The sequence below is a fragment of the Histoplasma capsulatum genome (genome assembly GCF_000150115.1).
Source record: "Histoplasma capsulatum G186AR genomic scaffold supercont2.3, whole genome shotgun sequence".
Classification (NCBI taxonomy): Eukaryota; Fungi; Ascomycota; class Eurotiomycetes; order Onygenales; family Ajellomycetaceae; genus Histoplasma; species Histoplasma capsulatum.
In genome coordinates this window covers 847,738-864,798 of record NW_025544803.1, presented here as the reverse complement: position 1 = coordinate 864,798, position 17,061 = coordinate 847,738, and the positions used below count along the sequence as shown (strand labels likewise).

Sequence of the window (17,061 nt, the reverse complement as noted above, 5' to 3'; positions counted from 1 at the left end):
GCAACTTGATATATTCAATTCAATCTTAAAGTAAACTTTATCTGAGAAGCTTACACAAGAGAAATCTTCATCAGCTCAATTTCTATATTGAATATCAAAAACTCTTCAAACTTTCTTGTGTATAGACTTTAAATAGAGCTTCTTTTGCAGTTTAAAGATATATTGTTCATTCTTTTCAAAATACTGTCTTGCTGTATTTCAGCAAATATAAAAGCCAGATTTTGAGAATATAAGAAAGCTGACTAGAGAGTGGAAGAGATTCTTCTCTACAGAGAGAATAAGATGATATTGATTACAGACAGAGAGCTTAGAAGATCTTTCAGAATATTTTTTAGAACTTTCTTCATCTATTTGATAAGATTCACAATAAACAATAGAGAATATGATGAAGTGAGAGAGCTCTAAATTCAAGCTATATCTAGAAATAAATATTCCTGCTTTCAAAGATTCAAAATAGTATTAATAATAGCTGGAGAGTGTTCTCTCTGCAATGTTTTCAGTTTTGAGGGCATCTTTTGATGTATAGGGGGGATGTTGGATGATGGAGGAATCTTTGAAGAAGAGGGGTAAGAAGAGGGGTTCTCAGCACCAAGCCGCTAGTACACTGACTTATTGGACACCACTGTACTATGTATGTATCAGAAATAGCGTTAGCGAGTAGCTGCCAAGCCCCTAAGTTAGTCCCTAATTCTAACCCATGTGCGGAGGACTACCCCCCTCATATGCTTGATTCAAAGATTATGTCTTCTTGGAAACATATTTGCGCAGTGTTCGCAGAGGTAGCTTATATGCTCAGCATTGCTGTGCATTCAATAAAAGAAGGGGGGAAAATGAATTGTAGTTTCCTCTATTTTATCCCGATTTATCAAACAAAAAGATATCATTGCTCATTTATTATTAGAAGCTCTTCTCACTTCCTTCGAAAATCACATTACTTCTTCTCCATCTCCTTCACAACCCCATCCTCGGCCTCAACAGCTTTAGCATCAACCTCCCCAGCAAACGTCGTTTCTACAGTCCCCGCTACCTTCGCCTGCTCAAACTTCCTCCCCCTCTTCTCCGGCCCAAACATAGTCGTAACCACAATACCCACGGCAATAATTGCCGTCGCAACCCCCATCGTCGGCCCATACGCCGGCTCCGGCTCCCCTTGCGTTCCCCGCATAGAATTCGCTTCTGCGATCGCATTGACAATCTGCGCCGACGGGGATGAGATCATGTTTCCAAGCTGATACGTGACGCCGGGGAAACTGGAGCGGAACTCTGGCGGAGATAACTCGTTGAGATGGATGGGGATCACGCCCCACGCGCCCTGGACGAAGAATTGCATGAAGAACGCCGATGCGGAGAGCCTGTGTTCGCCTTCCGGGAGGATCCAGGCAGGGATCAACAGGGTGCTCATCAGCGCGGCCAGGATGATGGAGCGCCGACGGCCGAGGAATTGGGACATGTAACCTATTATGGTGCCGCCGACGCAAGCACCCACTTTCATCAAGATGCTGGCGCGGCTGGCGCGGCTATTATCTAGGTGCTTCTGCGTGAGCACGAAAGTTGTATAGCTATCCTGCGACGTGTGGCTGTAGAAGTTGAACCAGGCCATGAGGATGATGCAGTAGACCACCAAGCGCCATTCCTTGGCTAGCATTGACTTTGTATCGGCCAGAAGGCGCCCGGAGACGTGTTGCGGTGTGTCCCGGCCCGTTTCGCGTCGCGGAACTGTTTGGATTCCGGGAGGACGACGCGAAGAGCCCCAGCGAGGAACGACAGGCCAGCTGCGATCCAGAAGACGATCTTCCACGATTCCGTCGAGCCGCCCACGCCCAGATTGGCGCATGCTGCGAAGACGTAACCCATCGAATACCCCTGTTGGAGGACGCCGGACATGAGCCCGCGCGCTTCCACGGGGCAATTTTCCAGCGCAATGGCGATGGCATTGCCATACACACCGCCCATGAAGAGGCCGAACAGACTGCGCACGGCCAGGAATTGCTGGAAGGTCGCGCTGTAGATAGTGGCGATCTGCAAGAAGCCCAGGACAACCATGTTGAGGACCATGGGCCATTTTCGCCCCCACCTGTCACCTGCCATGCCAAAAACAGCGGCTCCAGCCGACCGGAGCAGCAGCGTGAGCGTGATAGCGGTGGCGATGGAAGTCTTCGTCTGGTTATAGTATCTGGATAGTTTCACGGTTTGGATGGATAGGGCGTGGAAATCGAAGGCGTCGGCGATCCAGGCGAACAAGCCGACGCCGAAGTACAGCCAGTCTCGTGCCTTGAGCTGGGCGCAGAGGCTGAGGGGATTCCGGATCCGTGGCGGATCTTGCCATTCGCAGAAGGATTCGCCGTTAGGAGCTGTCACCTCGACACGAACTTTCCAGCGGAAGAGGTCACCCACAGCCTGTTTGGCGGCGGTGATGAAGGCCTTGGGTATGGGGTCTGCGGGTTCGTTGCCGGACATTGTTTTTTGCTTCTCCTCCCTTCTCTTTTCCTTTTAATCTGTCTCCTTAGATCTATTCTCTTTGCTGCGATATAATTTGTGGCAATATCTAGTGACAAAGATAGTCGAGACGCCACTGTGCTCCCATACAAGGTAAGGAGAGTAGAGGAGGTCGATGTAAGGGCAAACGAAGAGAGCGCAAACTAGATGGAAGTGACAGTATGTTTTCTTGTCCCATTAGCCCACCGTTGCTTAAACGGCTGTGGGGGGATATTTGTAGAGAACGTGGGGGAGCGATAACTTGGGGTCATGGCTAACCTAAATCGAATCCAGTACATGTACCACCACGAGGTGGCCACCCAGTAGAGAAATGCTAGGACCTGCTGCGAGGGTCCTGTTTGGGAGTTGGTTGTTTGCTCACTCGCTGTCTGGTAACTAACTAACTAGCTATGAGATAGCTGAGCTCATCAGCACCTCCCAACGCTGCTTGAATCCGTGCTTTATCGGGCCTGGTGGACGGCAGCTGCAGCCAGCGCAGCTGGTCGCTGATCCCACACGCAGTGTAGATCCTTCGCTCAGGGCTGGCCAGGGCCTTGTGTGAATCTTTGTTTCAAACATTGTTGGGTTGTCCAAGGTTTACAGCTCTCTGACCCTTGGAACCGGACTCTTCTACAGATACTTGCCCAGGTTCAAATGTGGCAGCGGCGTCAATGCGCGCTATATCGAAATGTGGTTCCTCCCAGGGAGAAGTTCAGAGAATAAACAGTCTCATCATTTGTGAGAAATCACATCCGTCTCATGCAAGATATATATGGCGATCTGTATCACCTTTTTTTTTGTCAACATCACACATCTAGCTCAAATATTCAGTCAATCCTCACAAATCTTTTATCTTTAAATTCTTTCATTCTCTATCATAGCGCTTTGGTGATGTATACTAGGAGTAAAGGTTATTCGTTGAGATACTTTATTACTGATGTTGAGAGCTCTTCTGTGGAGCTTAGCGCTAAATTCTAATCCTAGTGAGCTATCACCAACTAGTTAATTTGAAATATTATTACTCGTGTATAGATCCCTTGCTTGGAGCTGTCGGCAATGTTCAGTGAGCTAGTGAGCAAGCCACAGGCACTATATCACCTCTAAAGCCCTCTGGAAGACACAAGTCCTCAATTGAGATGGAATGGCAATACTTGGTGCCAATATAAACATTTCAGTTTAAATTATTAGTGGGAGTCAAAAATTTTGAAACCTTCCTCCGTCCGCAGGAGGTTAACTGCCTCCACATCAGCTATATGAGGATTTATATATATTAATATTAATGTCTAGATGTCCCCACGAGTTATATCGAACTCTGCGAGGTGTTTTTCATATATTCTGAAGGTGGATTCTGCAAGCCACCCCGGTAGATAGCGGTAGTATTCAAATTGGGGAACTACAGCTGGTGAAGCATCAACAACTTCATTTCACTTAACGCCCTTCACTCGCACAATCATGCGTGCCATAATTGCCCCATCTCCCCCTCTCGCTATCCTTATGTGCTCCCCGTTGGCAAGTTCGGTGCCATAATCAATATTCTCCATCTTGTACCCGAGGACGGCACCATCGAACGCTTCGTCATCGCAATTCGATCTTCCACCTTTTCCGCTCCGACGGGGCCAGGGAGCAGGCCCGCGAGCAGATTGGTGTCGCCACACTTCACCTTAGATTAGACATGGCGAGGACCGCTGGCAGTTTTCCTCAATGACATTAAGACCCGAGCCCGCAAACTCTGGAATGATTCCCTAAGCTCAAGCCTAACGCAGAGCGTTGATATGATTTAACGGGTGAAAGCCATTCTTCAGCCTACGGCGCTTGATACAATTCGTGAAACAGAGGGGCCGGCTGCCTCTATGAATACCACACAGATGTGCCCTGTTTATGTTGTTGTTCGTATTGCACGCCCAAGGGCAGGGAGGATCCTGACTGAGCCGACGAGCTTCCCTCATTGAGATTCCGTGAGCTTCCCGCGCTTGAGACGTGAGCAGCGCCGGGGAATATGCCAAGCTGCCGCGTCAAGCCTCACCCGCAAACTGCTTGGCGATCACCCCACAACATGATGTCAGGCTTTCTTGCATTCCTTGCCCGGGTTTCTCACTCCCTCCAACAACTAGCTCCGGCGGCAGAAGCAGAAGCTCCAATCGCAGATTTAATTGTTAACCGAGAAATGTTTTCCACTTTTTGTTTTTCTGAAAAGCGAATTCGTCCGAGGAGAGAGAGACAAGCGGGGGGGGGGGAAGGAGGTGTTCATTGGTAGACGTATGTACTGCACGTAGGTATGTATAGTACATGTGCGCCGGAACTGAGTGACTGGCCGGTTGCCGGTTGCTCTCCCGCTGTATAAAATGAAACCTCAATCGAGCACACCCCAAGAGCCAAATACCCAACTACGGTTTACCATGGCATTGCCGTACCATGCCACTTCACTTTTCCCAGCGTTTCTCCTCACATAGAAAATGGAGGTATACCACCTCCTCCAAAGGAGCCATTGGCTTCAGGGAACCTATTAATTCAGTAGGATCGAACTTCACTGGAAGGTAGGGGAGTTTCCACATTTCAACTTCACATCATTCAACAGCATTTCGCCTCTTCCCCACCCCCTGCTCTCTCTCTCTCTCCCCAACTATGCAATGCATATCCATGGCACTAGCCCCTGTCAGTTCATTGCTCTATTCTTGGTCTGTGCTTCTGCGTACGGGACTACCCATGGTATCGTATCGGGATAGCTGCCTATAACCCGGAAACTGAATAGATAACGGGATTGCGTCCGCGTTCTCCTCTTTCTGCTTCATAATTTGAAATAATAATAATAATAATAATAATAATAATAAATGAAAATAAAAATAAAAATAAAAACAAAAGAACAAGAAAGTATTCATTGAATGTAGAATAGGGAGCAAATGGAATTAAGATAAAAGACGATAACAATAGTAGCAGCACTAATCGTTTACAAAATAAACACTGCCCAGGTGAAAAGTACAAGTTAAAATAAACAGAAAAAAAAGCAAAAGAAAGAGTAAACGGATATCATATATTGGAAATTCCACAAAACAGTTACAGCATCATAATCGTCATTGACGCGTGTAGAGGTGTACAGAGTTGACACTTAGGGGGAAGTCAACTCGAGTACATTGCGGGAAGGGAGTGGTGGGAGGCGGGGGGGAAAGGAAACTGAAAAGAGAGAACACTGAAAGTACAGAGTAAGAAGGGAGGAAAACCGCTATAGTAGCGCCGTGGGGAGGGCTGAGAGGAGCGGGGCAGCATATTTGTGGCAACTGTGTGAGGATATGTTAGCTATATATATATATATATATACAACAGTCATACCAAAAAAAAAAAGTGTAGTAAAAGAATGACATCCACATTGACATATAAAATATAGTGATGTTGGTTACCATAGACACTTACAGCGTACCAATATGAGAAACAACAATATAAAGAAGAAGGGGTCGACTTTACAAACGATTTTTCCTCCATAATTCATCATTCTTATTTTCTTTTTGACCCAGTTCAGCTGCTGCTGCCGTCGCTGCCGCCATTCCACCAGCGTCTCTTGTAGGCGGGGAACGAACTGTAATTCCAGATGTTGACCAGGACACTAGTAAAGAATGTTAGAAAAGTGAGATGTAGAGTTAAATTAAGTAAGATCGGACGGCAGGTTAATGAACCGATGCATTGTTTTATGTGAAAAAGGGGAAAGGAGGAAGTGCAACTTGAAAAAAGGTATATACACCCTTTTTCCAACTCCAGCTGGAAGAGGAGGAGAAAATAAAAAAGATGCCAAAGAGGGAGAAAAGATATGCATACCCCTGACTAATATCCTTATACTCCTCGTCATTCAGTTCCCTGACTCCAACCGTCATCCCATCCCGCGACATCGAAACGTTTTTCTTTTCCATTTCCTTCTTCGTCTGTGCCGTGACGGCCATCATGATGTTCCAGGCCACGAAGCCAACGACGGCTAGGATGGCAACGACGACGAACAGAATCAGGAGCGGGATTAGTCGATTTGATTCCATTGGGCTTGTCCGGTTATTATTTCCCCACCCCTTCAGATTCCTTTCTCTTCTCCTTCTTCGTTTCTTCTTCTTCGCTTCTTCTTCGTTTCTTTTTCCTCTGGTTTTATTTTGCTAGCTCACTGGATATTTGTTGGTGCGCGTGGGTGTTAGCGTTGGCGCTGGTCTGAAGGGCCGAAGGCTTAGTCAATAATCAAATGATAAGCAATGGACACGCGCTGGTGCCGCGTGCCTGCGCGGTATTAAATGTGGAGAAATGCAAGCAATCACATCAAGATGAGAAACCAGATCAAACAATGGGGTTTGATTGACTAAGGTTATTTGATATCGGGGCAGGGCGGGGACCCGGAATGGGACCCGGGGGGAGTAGAATGAATGCGACCCTTGTCTGGATGGGAGTGGATAGTGGATGACACTGATGAAAGAGAAAGGAAGAGTGCGGTGATTGGAATTTGGGTGTGAAAAGATCAAGGCGTGTGGAAAGTTCTAAGAAATCACTAGCGAGATTTTCGATGATGAATGAGTGGGGAGGGAGGCAGGCGGAGAACAACGAAAAATAAAATAGCGAGCGAAAAGTGGCACTTCCAACTTGATAAATATGAACACGCAGCTCCTTTCAAAGTGTTGCTCAGGAATTCTTAGTCGCCTGCTTCAACGTTCTAGGTCGGGCGCCATTGGGTTGGTAAGGCCAGCATCGTTCAAGGCATTGCCAACTGATGAGGAAAGGTCCCTGGCAGTGAACCAGTCATATTCCAGAACCATTCTCAGCCTTCGTACTTTTGCATGGTTCGTCTGTTAGCGGACGCAAAAGGTGGATATACGACTAGGGGATTTTGCGTGAAACATCATTGATTGAAGGGATCCTGGTCAAGACCATTGCCAACTTTCTGTGTTTCCCCTCTGACAAGCCCTGGCTAAGGAACCTGCCGATGTGACGCCGGGAAAGGCACACATAAAAACGCTCCTCTCGCCGAAAATGCTTCAGTCAACGCCTGTTGTATATTTCTGCAGCTCGCGAATTTTGCTCACCCGACGTCATAGCAGTGGCTTGCGGCAGCCAGGATTAGTGGAAACATGATACGCCGTACTGCGGGTGTCAGGGGTATTGAGATCACACAGCCACAGGTCGAGCTATCCCGCGTCGATGAGTCAGTAAATCTTACTGAGCAAATCACGAAAACGAGAGAAATGAAAGGAATGATCATGCGCAGGGCCTCGGGTTGTCAATCAAATATCCTCTTTGAACATTTTTAGCAGGCTTGATACTGACGGAGAGGCAGATTTTGTGAACCATGCATATACATATATAACTGTATCTTGAGGAGCAGGTGGCTACCTTAAGGATTGATCCTTTTGGCGTAGTGGTAAAACCTTCCACAAGATTTGTATGTTTTACAGATTTGTCTGTCGTTTGAGCTGTGGGAACCTTCAGCCGATGACAAGAGTTACATGGGGTTTGGCAGCCACAACTTAAGCATTCTGAGGCGGGCGGGTGCCTAGACCTGGGGAAGCAGGGATGAGTCAAGCCCAACCAGGGACCCATGTTCTTAAGAATCGCCAACGATCTCGTGTTTCTGTCGTCCCATTTGTGTCATCAAAGGCTTTCTTCTTGACTGACCTGGACCTTGACCTTTATGAGGAGGCCTTCTTGCCAGAATTTGAAATCCTCGAACACTTGTATCGGTATAGACAATCAATTCTTCCCTTCGGTGCACTTTATCCCGGCCAGAAACACTTCGACAATGGGTCCCAAGGACTCTGAACCAGTGTACTTTTGGAAACCAGAATCAGATAATGGCTACCTGGGCCAATGGTATCCGTCGGATTTTACTTGGGCCAGGAATCCCGCTGACGCTCATGGCGACTTTGAAATCCTCAAATATGGCAATGCTGAACAGTGAGAAAATTACAGCCCCCAAAGACAAACCCACAAATATATATAAATATATATATATATTTCGAAGAGACAAAGAGATTCAAAATTTGACCATGGCCCCCTTTTTTAAAAAAATTATTTATCTAGATTCATGATGCACCGCAAGGGCCTCCTCTTCGCGCCAGACGATCCTATCACCCAGGAGATTCTCGCGCGAGACTCTCCATCACCCCATCCTCGAGATCTAAGAAGCTTAGGCCGGCAAATACCCAACTTCGACGACGCAGTGTGGAAGACCCATCGCTATGCGATCGTCGTTGAAGGCAATTACCTGAAATTCACCCAGAACTCGCAGCTCAAGGAGGAGCTTTTGTCCACGGGGGATAGGGAGCTCGTAGAGGCTAGTCCGCGAGATCGGATATGGGGTGTAGGATTTGGGGCGAAAAATGCTGGCGCGAGAAGGAAGCATTGGGGGTTGAATTTGCTTGGGAAGGCGTTGATGGAGGTGAGGGAACGAATTCGAAAGGAGGATGAGGAGGGGCCGCAGGCGGCTGCTGGTGGAGAAAAGAAGGATGCGGCATAGAGCGAGGCCGTGTTGTGTATAGGCGCGATAACGAAGTATGAACTGCCCTCAATGACTACACGCTCAGACTTATGTATTAGATTCGCTATCATGTTTCAAGGGACAAGATCGGCCCGATGGAAATTTCGCTACTCGTAGTTTATAGTTACCCGTTCGAAAGTGGATGTCTTTCTTTCCCAATTTTTGTGGTTTGTAATTTTTTCATCCCCTTATGCCATTACTCTGTGCAGTAAAAAGATATACTAGTAGTTCGATTTGTAGTCCTGGTACCCTGGAGATCTTTTGCTTGGCCAATCAGACCACTAAGTTATTTAACTAACGCTCAGAGAAAACCAGTTTTCGCCCCAGATGTTTGCCATCAAAATCATAGCGAGACGGGGTTCCAAGCAGTTTAAGCTTCGGGTTCCCAATCGTCAACGTCATACTGACCATTCATTCCCAGGTTGTTGGAATCGTTGGGTACGAGTATATATGGGGAGAATTACCGTCCCTGGCTTGCTTGCGTCGCATATGATGTTTCAAACCAGGAGGGAAATGGTCTCTTGAGAGCGCACTCACGATATAGATGAAATATTTATTGAACAACCAGAGAGTCCTGATACTTTATCATCCGGATACCCCGATCCTCCCACAATGTTTTGGATCCCATTTCCGTTATGCTTCCAGTGCGGAACAGACCAGAATCCGTTTCGCTGCAAAGTTGTTGGTCCCACTTTAGGTATGGATGTCCCCGCCGCTTCAATTGCTATGATCAGCAAAGAATTTATATCAAATACTGTATTTTTGAGGGGGGAGGAAATATTGTGTGTTCTTCCATAAGTATTTTTAACACTTTTATTTATTTATTTTAAAAAAAAAACAAATAGGTTTTCTCACGACTGTCCTAAGTGCTGTGCGTGCAAATACTATCTAACCCAGCAAAAGCACCCCGTTGTTTGGCTCCTAGAAGAAGGGCATTGCAATGGAATGGAATGGTTTGTTATTTTTAACGACACACGCAAACACGTATCTAACCATATGTTTTAAAACGCCTTCTATTGCTGAAATACAGATCGTGTTGTGGCCAGCGTCGATCTTTTGCGGGTGCTGGGCTACAAAGACAGGATCGAAGTGCGTAATCCCTTCCCCTAATGTGAATACACTGCTCTTTACCTGGAGTTTGGTGCATTGAATAGGCTTTTGAATTAACCTAGGCCTCTCTTGATGTCCACAGGTTGCTCGGGACTCCGGTGGAGTGGAATGGAAAAGTCAACGAGGCCATCCCCATTTAATCATTGCTCATTCGCACATGTACAATGAATAATTGCGATACTTGTTAGGCATCTGGAGGTTTCCTGACCGACGTAGTGTCGGGTGTTGAGAGGATGTTGATCTATATGTATATGCAGATAACCAGACTTTGGATTTGGAATGGGCGTTGATTCGAAGGACAAATCCGTCCTTCTTTCGAGGATATTTTGCAACCCCCCAGGTTTCTTCCGATGGCAGTGGAGCCAAGCAGGCCCACTTCTTTCAAATAAGATATCCATTGTGAACCTTGAGCAGTTCAAGGTTACATCTTGACAAGGCACTGATTAACCCCAGAACATTTGCACATTCTATTTATTATCTTTCCAGTCTGGATTGGAATCGAATTTTACATATTCTCAGACATAAGGCACCGCATTGGGATCATGGAGGAAGCGACTACCTCGTCTATTCCATTTTCCAACACAGTGAGAGGAAGAGAAGTAATATGAAGAAGTGGGCCATTGTTATGAATATGAAAAACCATCAGGGTTGTTCTCTGGGTCATATAATCCCATGGAATTCAAGGTGAAGTAGAAGGAGAGCGGAATTCTGTCCTATTTTGCTCAGTCAGCGGAGTCAACTCTCCACTCCACAACACGGAAGGAAGATAAACGATACCAAACTTGGCTCAGTGTTGATGCTTCTCAGAGCTAAATTGTCAGTGAATTCATAAAGTGTTCATTTGAGCACAATGCTCAAACGGTGGAAAAGATCCGGATGGAGATTCTCCACCTTTCTACCTTCTCCTTCCTCTTTCTCCTTGATATACCTGTTTATATTCCAAGCTCCTTCTCTTCTATCTTTTCAACTTCTACCATCAAATTTCAATTTTTTTATTACTCAAGAATTGAGTTCTGATAATTTCCCTCCCTGCACTGTTGCTGTTGTGGTAGCGAGTCTACCCCCCTCATCAATCATGGAGGATACCCCTCGAGAATCCTCCGTAGAAGGACAACTGAGTCCAGACGACTTCAACACCGAAGAAATGGCACTTCGAGATGAGCTCGACGGCAAGCTCAGGGCAGCTGTCGATGTATATTCCGAAGCCCCATATGGAAGCTTTGACTGTGTGACTTATCGCTTGCAGGAGGTCAACATCAAACTCGCACTGAGCCAATTGGATTGGCGCGTATTGTCAAGGAAATACAAAAGCACAAATGAGAATGACCCAGCCTACTCCGACCTGATAAGGCACTATTACTTGGAGCAAGGTTTATTCGTCTCAGAGCGGGAACGACTTGGAAGGGAACTGTGGCACCTCTATCAAAAATCTGTCGCACAAGAGGCTCATTCTGAGCGGGCCCGCAGCATGGAGAAACAGAACGATAACGCCACGGAACTTTTTCTGTTGTTGTTGAGAGAATTAACGTTGGAAGAGGAGGAGAGGTTTTTGGCGGATATGGAAAGGGCGTACGGGCTTGCGGAAGCTGGTGGCGAAGTCTGGTCCCCTATCACGGGTTGGGCTAAGAAGGCAGACGTGAGTGCAGCACAAATTTTCCCACGCCAAATTGGGCAAGAGAAGCTGGCGACGATCTTCGGGGACGCATTTGATGGCAATATCCACGGGGCAGAGAATGGGCTTTTCTTGCCAACCGCCCTCAAATCTGCTTTCGAGGACTACAAGGTTGCAATCGTCCCAGATGCGATCGAAGCTCACCCTTGCGAATACAAGTTTGTCGTCCTCGACCCGAATATTTTGAACCTGCGGGTGAAAGTGGAGATGACATTCGACGAGTTGAATGGGCGGAGACTCATTTTCAGACCTGGATGCGATTTCAGGCCCAACTGTCGATTCCTCCATTTCCATTATGCTGTAGCGATGCGGCTAGCGTTGCAGAAAAGCGGATCCTCCAGGGAATTGTCACAAGGGGTGCTCTCAGAGCTTGGAGGGTTATGGAATGACCCAACCATGGTTATAAATGCGGAGTTGCTTGATGGATTCGTTAGAGCGCTCGAAGCTTATCGAGAGAGTTGGGAAAAGAAAATGAAGGCAGAGCAGACTTCTGCAAAAGGAGGGGAGGTGTCAGAGGACTAAGGCAACATGAGGGACCGGATAAGGACTTGACGGCCTAATCGTTTAGATGTCTAATGGTTTTTTATTTCAAAAGAACATCTTAGTTTCCTCTCTGTAATTTTGTTTCTTGACTTTTCCTCCTCTTGCCATTACTCTTGATTGAATATGCGCTGTATTCTTTTAGCATCCACAGTTATGTTTGACTCCCATCACATTATCGGGTACCAATTAACATACCCAAGATACATCGCCAACAAAACTTTGAGGCGTACCAACGATTAGCTTAGGAGTTAAGAATTCATGAAGGCAGAACGGAAATCTGGATTGTAAACAAAAAAGGTGTTTCTTGTTCCAGAGTATCGTTAATGGAATATCAGATATGAATGAAATATGTAATACAAGAAGACTTTACAAAAGCAAACTAGCCAAATATTTCAATACACAAGGCCACTAATAACAATGAAAACCGCTACCTGAAATACGAGGAAATAAGTGAATCTATCTCAGTTCATTTCCCTTATTTCAATTGTTAGCATGTTACCTAAATAGGCTGACCAGCTTCAACTGAAGGAACCCAGGACTCCGCATCCCCAAACTTCTGCACAACAAGCCCAGCGCTTCCAGGGTTCGCATACCCCGCCTCCTTCTGCCGCTCGTAGCTCACCATTCGCAGTCGCTGGCTCTCCCGCGGCGTCAGTTGCAAGTATATCTCCACACCCACGATATGCATAAACATCGCAAGCCACAGCGCCAACCCGAAGGACATGCTAAGATTTGCACCGATCTGCGCGGGCTCAACGCCGTTATCATCCGCCTTGACGATAGCGACCGGATCGTAGCCAGGCGGCAGCGATGAGCCATTGGACGGCGGTGCACACATGGGGTACGCCACTAGATAGGAGACCGGGATCTTGTAGAACTTCCAAGTGAAATCGATCTTCTCGCACGACCAGACGGCGTAGTACGTGCCCAGCTTGTTGATGATTCTGGAGGTGATTTCCTGCAAAGGGCGGACGGTCACGATACTCCCCATGTAGAACATGGCGCGCAGCATCCAGGCACGGTGCTGTTCGATCTGCAGACAGCGGATGTTGTAGTAGGCCATGCCGACGCTGGCGGTGCTGATGAGCACGAGCAGGCCGATGGCTAGTTGCACATCGTGCCCGCCGCCGAAAGCGTGGCGGGCGATCATCAAGGCGCCAGCGTTGGAGATGAGGAATAGAGTGATGATGATATATCCGTTGATGCGGTGGAAGAGGATCGCTCGGTGTCGGATTGAGGGGATGAATTGGAAGATCAAGAGGATTGCACAGGGAAGGATGGTGCCCAGATGAAGGGTGATGCCGACCTTTCTGAAGCCAGTGTGTTGGTGGAACCATTCACCAGGAGCGGTGCCGCTGGCATAACGTCCGGTGATGTCGAGGTATTGCAGGCGTGCGAGGGTGAAGCCGAATAGGCCTCCGGCAAAGATGAAGAAAAGGATAAAGTTGTACGACTTTTTGAAGCCCGTAATCCCGAGGATTGATTCCCAGATAGTCATAGTTGAAGACAGGAGGAGGGTGTTTAAGAAGTAATCTTGGAGGGAATTATCGAGTGGCCTATTCGAACAATTATGTTCACATGGGTTTAAAACTCGTCCCAAGAACCCATTGATGATAGATCTCGTCGATCTATATATATATGACAGCAGCCAAAGTGCTCCTGGAAGGGAGGATATGATATCGCATCCCCATGAGACGCGCATACTGTGCCGTTCCCCGTCACCACCCCCTGCATGGCTCAAGAATACACAATGCCAATCCATCACGGTAGCATTTTAGTGTGCCTTGCGAAGAGTCAAGTTGTGGCCTCACCCGCCAACACAAGTAAGAAGACGTCGTAACTAGAATGTTATACGAAAATTGCTTAACTGCGGACGTCAGCAGTCTGCCTTTTGGTTTGGAAGGGCTTTCAAAGCCTTTTCATCCATAAACGGACAAAAGAATCGTCAATCAAAACCAAAAAAAAAAAGAAGAAAAATATCATCAGCAGTAGAATACCCATGATTGCTCAATCGCGGTCGCCCGGCTATGAATTCTCTCAGTCAAGAGTTTATTTTGTCCAATGAACTTAGAAAGAAACGAGCCTTCCTCAGCCTCTGAATACGAGAACATCCACCTGTTCAAGGTTGGAGTTCACATAGGGGAGAGGAATCGTCACGGCGTTCATTACGCGTCTTCGATCTAAGATAGATAACTCTCCATTAGGTGTACAATCCTGTATGGCCGTTAGCGTTGAATGCACTGTACGAAGAATCGGTTGCATACTAGTATGAGATCCACCTTCGATGCAGCAGCAATCGCACTTACTCGTTAATAACACTCAGGTTGCTTGCTGACTCCTGGATGAGGCTAAAGCGGGAGCGATAACCTTAAGTTTAAAAACAGGAGCTAATAATAGCACTGCCAAGGAAGCTTCTGTGTCTCGTATTCTACTTCCCCAGAATACCAATTTTTTATATGTCTGCCTAAAACACAAGCAGACGCGTGTTGCGTTCTGTCAATCGTGCGGCTACGACTGGAATTGCCCCGTATCCCCCTCTGAAAAAGGTATCATCGGGTAGAATATTCATCCAGAGACACTCCCATGGCCATTGTTAAGTGGCCATGCCGGCCTCCTTCCCTCAAGAACTGTTGAGGAATCCGTGGAAATTGTTGGAAAGGTTTTTATCAGCCTATTAAAAGTAGTTGCTTTCGTGCGAATAGACGTCAATCAACTCGATCAATTACGCAATGCAGATATTTAGAGGAGAAACGCAATACTAATCCGAGGTCGGAAGAAGAAGGGTGTGGGGTTGAGTTTGGAATGGTGCTAAAAATATTAAAAAAAAAGACAGAAAGAAAGAGAAAAAAAAGAGCAAAAGGAGTAAAGAAAAAGGATAAAATATAAAAACAACCAAAAAGTAAAAGCAAAAGGGGGAAAAAGGGTATATATAATTGGGCACAGGCCCCAAAAACTCCGAAACGGCAAACAAGGTGCAAAATTAATATCTCCTGCTTTTAAGAAACTGAAGGCTTCAATAGCTAGTCTCCCGAATCTTGCACGGCACGCATGCTCGAGCATCGCAACTTGGGCAGCCCAGCAAGTAATGCGGGCAGTACCGATCGCAATACTGGCACAATCCAGCGCCATAGACGTACGGCCACCAGCGGTCGTGGTGGCAGTAACTGCGATCATTTCGCCTTGGAGACGGGGTCGGTAGTCGTGTTGCGCGGGGCTTCTCTGCGCGGCCCCATCTCAGTCCCTCGATATCATCAAGAACGTCTCTCATATCCCTGAAGTCGAAGGTGTCCTGGTTGCGGGGGTATTTGTTTTCGTCTCTCTTTCGTTCCTGTTCTTCCTTTTTTCTCCGTTCTTCCATTTTTCTCCTTTCTTCCATTTTCCTCCGTTCTTCTTCCTGCTGCCGCTTCTCTCGGGCTCGTCTCTCATCTTCTCGTTTGCGAAGAGCGTCGGCTTCTTCATTCTTGCGCCGCAGCCTTTCTAATATTTCGCGGACATCTTTTTCTGTATAGGGCTTCTGTGTTCCAGTCGTCTTTTTCGAGCGCACGCAAACCTCCTCGTATTTGTCCCATTCCCTCTTAATTCTGTCGTATTTGCAGTCGAAACAATATCGTTTCGACACATTGCTCAAAATCTCCCATGCGCTTTGGACCTGCGAAAATAGGCTCGAGTGTTAGGTTTTGCTTCACCATATCTGGCCACCCAAGCAAGTTCTCCTTCTCCAACCTCAAAAACAAATAAATAAATAAAATAACGAATAAAAATGAAAAAATGACCTTGACAAATGGAGCCGTTTCTGCGCCCGGGTTTTTGTCCGGATGAGTTTCCAAAACGCGTTTACGATACGACTTCTTGATATCAAGGAGCGTTGCGCCTTTAGACACTTTCAGAACTCGATAGCAATCGATTTCTTCTGGTTCTTTCATCTTTGGTCAGCGGTAGTGGCCGAGGAGGGACCAGTGAGGCGGGAAGATAAAACAAAACAAAACAGATGGATACACAAAATAAATGAAATAAATGAAAATGCCGTTTTCAAGATGGAAGAAGATATTTATTTCCATGAGCTTGAACAAAATTGGTGCGACAAAGCATTTTTCCTTCAGAATGGAGAAAGGAATCGTGATCACTTTTCAACCCCCACGCTCTCCCTCTCCCTCTCTCTGCCCCTCTGGCCCTCTGGCCCTCTGGCCCTCTCTGAATTTTGAGGTGAGTGAGCGAGCCTTGCCGAGCCTTGAGGTAGCCCATCGAGGCATACCAGCTAGTTGGCTGTGCCTCCCTTAGCCGCCCATCGTCAGCTAGCTACATGCAATCTCTGCATATATCTTCTCAATCCTGTGACAACGGATGTTTTATATATACATCCGCCATGTAAGGGCCCCATTGTGAACGGGTGTTCCGCCTTGTGCGAGGCGCTTCATATCCTGGCCTGCTGATACTGAATTGGAAATAGTAGACGAGGCGGGCGCTTGGCAAAGTGCGTTGAATGGCAGCGTGATGACGAGCGTGTTGGATGCAGAGTATATTTAATTATAGGAATATATATATATCTCTCTTTAACTAGTTATAGAATGTAGCCAGATATGTATGGGCCTTCAGATATTGATTGCTGTTTTTCAATTTGTTGTGGGGCGAGATGTAACTGCTTTAAGGAAACTAGCCGTCCGACAACCCCCCCATTCTGTGCTATTTGAGAAACAATTATCTGCATATCTTATCTTACTGCACCCGTATTTAAGCTATAATTAGTAGTTAACTATAACTAACTAGTTAC

At 46.7% G+C, this 17,061-nt stretch overlaps 9 protein-coding genes across 9 annotated transcripts; 2 read left to right on the top strand and 7 right to left on the bottom strand.

Annotated features, from left to right (window-relative positions):
• Window positions 1-931: 931 nt before the first annotated feature.
• Window positions 932-1,600, bottom strand: HCBG_02474 (carboxylic acid transporter; the record flags this gene model as incomplete). The annotated part of the gene is made up of 1 exon (XM_045429523.1): window positions 932-1,600. The coding sequence occupies one exon, from the start codon at window positions 1,598-1,600 to the stop codon at window positions 932-934; it is 669 nt and encodes a 222-aa protein (XP_045289418.1).
• Window positions 1,601-1,638: 38 nt separating this feature from the next.
• HCBG_02473 (carboxylic acid transporter) lies at window positions 1,639-2,922 on the bottom strand (the record flags this gene model as incomplete). Its single annotated transcript, XM_045429522.1, has 2 exons — window positions 1,639-2,664; window positions 2,755-2,922. One exon carries the CDS (start codon window positions 2,455-2,457, stop codon window positions 1,639-1,641), a length of 819 nt encoding a protein of 272 aa, XP_045289417.1.
• A 977-nt stretch (window positions 2,923-3,899) lies between these two features.
• Window positions 3,900-5,027, bottom strand: HCBG_02472 (uncharacterized protein; the record flags this gene model as incomplete). The annotated part of the gene is made up of 2 exons (XM_045429521.1): window positions 3,900-4,135; window positions 4,922-5,027. 2 exons carry the CDS (start codon window positions 5,025-5,027, stop codon window positions 3,900-3,902), a joined length of 342 nt encoding a protein of 113 aa, XP_045289416.1.
• Window positions 5,028-5,982: 955 nt separating this feature from the next.
• On the bottom strand, window positions 5,983-6,491 carry HCBG_02471 (uncharacterized protein; the record flags this gene model as incomplete). Its single annotated transcript, XM_045429520.1, has 2 exons — window positions 5,983-6,070; window positions 6,280-6,491. The coding sequence occupies 2 exons, from the start codon at window positions 6,489-6,491 to the stop codon at window positions 5,983-5,985; spliced, it is 300 nt and encodes a 99-aa protein (XP_045289415.1).
• A 648-nt stretch (window positions 6,492-7,139) lies between these two features.
• On the bottom strand, window positions 7,140-7,564 carry HCBG_02470 (uncharacterized protein; the record flags this gene model as incomplete). Its single annotated transcript, XM_045429519.1, has 2 exons — window positions 7,140-7,257; window positions 7,518-7,564. 2 exons carry the CDS (start codon window positions 7,562-7,564, stop codon window positions 7,140-7,142), a joined length of 165 nt encoding a protein of 54 aa, XP_045289414.1.
• Window positions 7,565-8,031: 467 nt separating this feature from the next.
• Window positions 8,032-9,193, top strand: HCBG_02469 (uncharacterized protein; the record flags this gene model as incomplete). The annotated part of the gene is made up of 2 exons (XM_045429518.1): window positions 8,032-8,385; window positions 8,512-9,193. 2 exons carry the CDS (start codon window positions 8,231-8,233, stop codon window positions 8,945-8,947), a joined length of 591 nt encoding a protein of 196 aa, XP_045289413.1.
• A 387-nt stretch (window positions 9,194-9,580) lies between these two features.
• On the top strand, window positions 9,581-12,567 carry HCBG_02468 (uncharacterized protein; the record flags this gene model as incomplete). The annotated part of the gene is made up of 5 exons (XM_045429517.1): window positions 9,581-9,665; window positions 9,999-10,057; window positions 10,161-10,237; window positions 10,565-10,662; window positions 11,131-12,567. 5 exons carry the CDS (start codon window positions 9,581-9,583, stop codon window positions 12,270-12,272), a joined length of 1,461 nt encoding a protein of 486 aa, XP_045289412.1.
• Window positions 12,568-12,792: 225 nt separating this feature from the next.
• HCBG_02467 (uncharacterized protein) lies at window positions 12,793-13,976 on the bottom strand (the record flags this gene model as incomplete). Its single annotated transcript, XM_045429516.1, has 1 exon — window positions 12,793-13,976. The coding sequence occupies one exon, from the start codon at window positions 13,789-13,791 to the stop codon at window positions 12,793-12,795; it is 999 nt and encodes a 332-aa protein (XP_045289411.1).
• Window positions 13,977-15,306: 1,330 nt separating this feature from the next.
• On the bottom strand, window positions 15,307-16,216 carry HCBG_02466 (uncharacterized protein; the record flags this gene model as incomplete). Its single annotated transcript, XM_045429515.1, has 2 exons — window positions 15,307-15,942; window positions 16,067-16,216. The coding sequence occupies 2 exons, from the start codon at window positions 16,214-16,216 to the stop codon at window positions 15,307-15,309; spliced, it is 786 nt and encodes a 261-aa protein (XP_045289410.1).
• Window positions 16,217-17,061: the final 845 nt, after the last annotated feature.